Raw genomic sequence first — 5,039 nt, forward strand, 5'->3', positions numbered from 1 at the left:
GGTGCGCGCATCTTTTGGCCAATCAGGGAGCGCGGGCTAAGGGCTAACTAAATTAGTATCCAGTCCAGACGCGCAGAAGGTTTGGGAGAAAGCCACCAATCAGAAGCAGAAGAAGAGTAAATTCTCCTCCAGGAGCCAATAACAGGCTGGGAAAGAGTGCGAGCGCGAGGTCCTTGGCCAATCCTGGGAGAGAGCAAGAGAGGCCCTCTGTAGCGTTTCCGAATCCAAGGCCAGGTCTACTGTGGGCGCCCAGTCAGAGCATGGCGAGGGCGGGCCCTCAAGACCACCGACTAATCGGAGACGGGCAAGTAGAGCGCGTGCGCGCCGCGAGCGGAGCGCGCGGGCGGAGGCACAGGCGCGCCCTCGGCCTCTGGGTTTATAAAGGGGAGGCCGGGGCCGGCGCGCGCCCTCGTCGCCTCCGCTGTCCCGGCGGCGCTAACCGAACGCCCCGCCCGCTGCTGCCGTCCGACATGCTGAGCCGCGCTCTGCTGTGCCTAGCCCTGGCTGTGGCGGCCCGGGTCGGCGCCGACGCCCCAGAGGAGGAGGACCACGTCCTGGTGCTGAAGAAGAGCAACTTCGCGGAGGCGCTGGCGGCTCACAAGTACCTGCTGGTGGAGTTCTGTGAGTGCCGCCGGCGCGGGGCCTGGCGGGCCAGGCGCCTCCCCGGCCTTGGGGCCCGCGTGCGGTCGCCGGGCTGGCAGCTAGCAGACCCCGCTGGGCCGTCTGCTCAGAGCCCCGGGGACGTTCGCGCTGCATTGCTTGTGACCAGGACCTGCGGAGGGAGGGTGGCCGCGGGCTAAGGGCCAGCGAGCGTCCACACGCGGGGCCTGTTTTAGCAGCAGCAGGACCGAAGGGGCGGGCCGGGTCAGGCCCCGGCCACCTTCACGAGGGCGCTGTGATCTACAATCTGGAACCTGCTGTGAGGTTCAAGCTGCTATCCAGAGCGGTGGTCTGTACCCGACACAGCTGCTGACCTTCCCTGACAGTCTTATGCCCACACTTCAAAGCACCGATTATAAATCCAAGTCCTAGGGCATGTGTGTCACATACTCAGAGCTAGTTTTTGCTCGGTGCAGGCCTGCAGCATTAACTTCATAAACTTTTTTGGTGGGGACACATTTGCCTTCACTGCTTGCAGGTATTAGGAAGTTATGAATCATTAAAGGATCTGTCTTCCTGTGCTGATGGTGATGCAGCAGTGTGTGTGTGGGGGGTTGTGTTTTGTTTTTTGTGACCTCTGTTCCAATAACCACTCAGAGCCCCAACCTGTCAGTTAAGCCTGTACACTCAAAGGGGGTCACCATGGTGACTGGCAAGGTTTTGATGAAGGGAAGCCTTGAAGGAAAAGGAAAGGGAGGAAGCAGAGCTGGGTTAAGTGCTGTGTAGTACTGTCCTGTATTCTTTTCCAGATGCTCCTTGGTGTGGCCACTGCAAGGCACTGGCCCCTGAGTATGCCAAAGCAGCGGGGAAGCTGAAAGCAGAAGGTTCTGAGATCAGACTAGCAAAGGTAGACGCCACCGAGGAGTCTGATCTGGCCCAGCAATATGGCGTGCGTGGCTACCCTACGATCAAGTTCTTCAAGAATGGAGACACGACTTCCCCCAGGGAATATACAGGTATGACTTCAGCATTGCCTTTTAGCTGCCTTTGGGAAGGGGTTTGTCTTGCAGGCCTTGAAGGATAACTCAAAGCCCTCCCTATCTGAGTGGTGGGGAGACCTATTTTCAGAAGCTTCCAGGGGAACCTGTTCAAAGACTGGATTCTCCTTCTGGTTCTGCCACTGAGGGTCCAGAGGAAGGTTCTTTCATTCTGGAAGAACCTTTCAAGTGTGTTGAGTCTGTGTCTGATGACATTCTAGTGGACGACTGGCTGGCTGGACATTGACCAGGGAGGAGAGTAAGGGTGGTGTCATTCTGATCACATGGGGTTCTTCAAGCTGTCCCTCTTTCTAGGAGCAGCCATATAACTGTGTCACTTTGGATGACATCTCCTAATTGTGGAGCACTGTAGTGTGGATTCTCTGTGGGAGGACCTTTCACAGATGGGGGCCTGGGACTTAGAGCAGCTGAGCAACATGCTCTGGTTGGCAGTGTTGGACCGAGAGTCCTGTAGTGGGAGCTTCAGCTGTTCTTTGGCCACCTCTGAAGCTGTTCCTACAGAGTCTGGGCCCCTGTGTAGCCAGATCACTAACTGGTGACAAAAGAATCCTGTGTCTATAAAACCTGTTCTGTGGCATATTCTTCAGCCCAAGAAGATGGGCAGCCTGACACCAGCTCATCCTAGTGTTAGCAGAGGTGTCCCTTGAAGCAACTATGTCCTGTTCTAGCCTCACTGTGTGGCTCTGTGGTCCTCTCCCAATTGCTTTGATGTTCCTGTTTTTTTACTTGTGTTCACTTTTGGAATGGGAAGTGCTCCACGCAAGGGTGGGGAGCCTGTGGCCTTCTGATCTCAAGATCTTTTTTTTTTTCTTTTTAAGCACCAAAGGAGGCAAGAAAAGCTTCATCTTCTCTGCTGCACCCTTTGAATAAAAGGACTAATTCTATAAACCCACTTAAGGACCCGGAAGGCCAAAAGTTTCCTTAGAGCTGGAGGTTCCCCACCCAGGGCCCTGATTTAGTCGCCAGCACTTAGGTTTGTAGGTGAGACAAGTACTCCTAATCTACCTGTAACTGGATGACTCAAAAAAGTGACTCAGCTTTTTGTCACTACTTGGCAGAATCCTTTTAAATCTGAGAATCAACCTTTCCCAAGTTAGAGCAGATAGTTAAGCTTTAGAAGGGAAAAAAGAATAGTTATCCTTTTTAGCCTAGCTTCTTAGGAGCAGCAGATTCCTTTCCATTTTGTCTGCTTTGGGTGGCGTGCAAGTGATTGGTCATTACTCCTTACTGGTCTGGAAGGTGTACAGGGTGGGCCATGGACAGGAATGCCCAATATACCTGGAGTAAGTTTTGGGCCTGGGAGTATTTGATAGGGTGGATTTTGACCTGTTTCCACAGGTAATGAAACTGGTGTGAAGGTTAACTTACTAATAACCGCCTCTTTTAGGTGAGGACTGATAGAGATTACTTGTGGACAATGTGTATGTGTTGTTGTTTTTTTTCTTTTAGAGACAGAGTCTCACTTTATTGCCCTTGGTAGAGTGCTGTGGCAACACAGCTCACAGCAACCTCCAGCTTTTGGGCTTAGGTGATTCTCTTGCCTCAGCCCCCTGAGTAGTTGGGACTACAGGCACCCGCCACAATGCCCAGATATTTTCTTGTTGTTGTTGTGTTTTTGGGGGGGTGGGAAGGGCCGGGTTTGAACCCATCACCTCCGGTATGTGGGGCTGGCACCCTACTCCCTGAGCCACAGGCATCACACTTTTTGTTGTTGTTGCAGTTTGGCCGGGGCCAGGTTTAAACCTACCACCCTTGGTATATGGGGCCAGTGCCCTACTCACTGAGCCACAGGCACCACCCGACAATGTGTGTTTTTAATGAACTTAAATGTGGAAAAAACTTTAGAAGATGTGGTAGGATTAGAGGAGAAAACTGGTTTGTGCTGTGATATCCCTGGGTTGGCAGCCCCATCTCCCCTCCTGGGACGAGCATAGTCTTGCACTGAATCTGGGGGCTGGGTAGGCCTCAGGCTTTCCTGTGGCAAGAACATCCTGCTCTAGGTGTTTGGTCAGGCATCCTGAGCTCATCCGGCAGAGAGCTGAGATGAGAATGGGCCAGTATCCCATTTGAGAATGAACCTGTGTTTGCTTGGGGTATAGCTGGCAGAGAAGCCGAGGACATAGTGAGCTGGCTGAAGAAGCGCACTGGCCCCGCGGCCACCACCCTGTCTGACGGAGCAGCTGCAGAGTCCTTTGTGGAGTCCAGTGAGGTGGCTGTCATTGGCTTTTTTAAGGTAGAAGCTTTAGAACATCATTTTGATCTTGTCTTCTATCATTGCCTAAGGAGGGGTCCTTATGGCCTATGGCCGGCAGTTCTGGATGTGTCCCCAGAGCTGGGGCACCTGGTGGCTGCCCTGATGTCCCAGCAGGGGTCCTGAGGGTGGGCACGGCTACCTCTGATTTTCCCTTTTCAGGATGTGGACTCGGACACTGCCAAGCAATTCTTGCAGGCAGCAGAGACCATCGATGACATACCATTTGGGATCACGTCCAATAGTGATGTGTTCTCCAAATACCAGCTGGACAGAGATGGGGTTGTCCTCTTTAAGAAGGTATGTGGCTGCTGCAGCTCCGCCCAAAGCATTTCCAGGTTGGCCTGGAGAAGGGGGGAGCTGCTTTCCTTCATCCTGGGAGGACCTTGCCCTGCAAGCCTTAGACTGGTGAGGTTGTCATTGAGGGTGGTTCCAGAGTCCCGCAGAGTCAGACCCTTGAAAGGAACAGCTCTTCACAGTGAGCTTTTTTTCCAGTTGTGATAAAAGATGTGTAGCTAGGCCCGGTGTGGTGCTCACACCTGTAATCCTAGTACTCAGGGGGATTGAGGTGGGTGCATTGCCTAAGCTTAGGAGTTCAAGACAAGTCTGAGCCAGAGCAAGACCTTGTCTCTAAAAATAGCCAGGCATTGTGGTAGGTGCCTGTAAGTCCCAGCTACTTGGGAGGCTGAGGCAAGAGAATCGTTTGAGGCCAAGAGTTTGAGGTTGCTGTGAGCTATGACATCATGGCATTCTACCAAGGGCCACAAAGTAAGACTCTGTCTCCAAAATATATATACATGTAGCTAATTTTGCCATTTTAACACTTTTAGGCATATGATTCGGTGGCAGTTATATTCACACTGTCATGCAACCATCACTCAATCTGTTTCTAGAATCTTTCCCTCACCCAGAGCAGAAGCTCTCAAGGGTTAGCTCTCTAGGGCATGTTCCCACCCCTGGCAAAGCCACACCTGTGCCTATGACCACCCCACCCCCAGCCCCCAGGCACCACAATCCCTAAGGGATTCAGACTTAGAAAACTGCTGACCCTGGCTTGGTGCCTGTGGCTCAAGTGGCTAAGGCACCAGCCACATACACCTAAGGTGGAGGGTTCAAATCCAGCCCGGGCC

The 5,039-nt window shown here is 53.0% G+C and overlaps 1 protein-coding gene across 1 annotated transcript in view; it reads left to right on the forward strand.

The window, feature by feature from the left end:
- Positions 1-280: 280 nt before the first annotated feature.
- P4HB (prolyl 4-hydroxylase subunit beta) overlaps positions 281-5,039 on the forward strand; it is a 12,197-nt gene continuing 7,438 nt past the window's right edge. The window contains exons 1-4 of the mRNA XM_003786058.3: positions 281-621; positions 1,410-1,616; positions 3,758-3,891; positions 4,072-4,209. Of these exons, the coding sequence (XP_003786106.1) occupies positions 471-621; positions 1,410-1,616; positions 3,758-3,891; positions 4,072-4,209 (630 nt within the window). The 5' untranslated portion in view covers positions 281-470. The remainder of the gene's footprint in view (positions 622-1,409; positions 1,617-3,757; positions 3,892-4,071; positions 4,210-5,039) is intronic.

This window comes from Otolemur garnettii, unplaced genomic scaffold (assembly GCF_000181295.1).
Source record: "Otolemur garnettii isolate 467f Iridium unplaced genomic scaffold, OtoGar3 scaffold00018, whole genome shotgun sequence".
NCBI classification, from domain to species: Eukaryota; Metazoa; Chordata; class Mammalia; order Primates; family Galagidae; genus Otolemur; species Otolemur garnettii.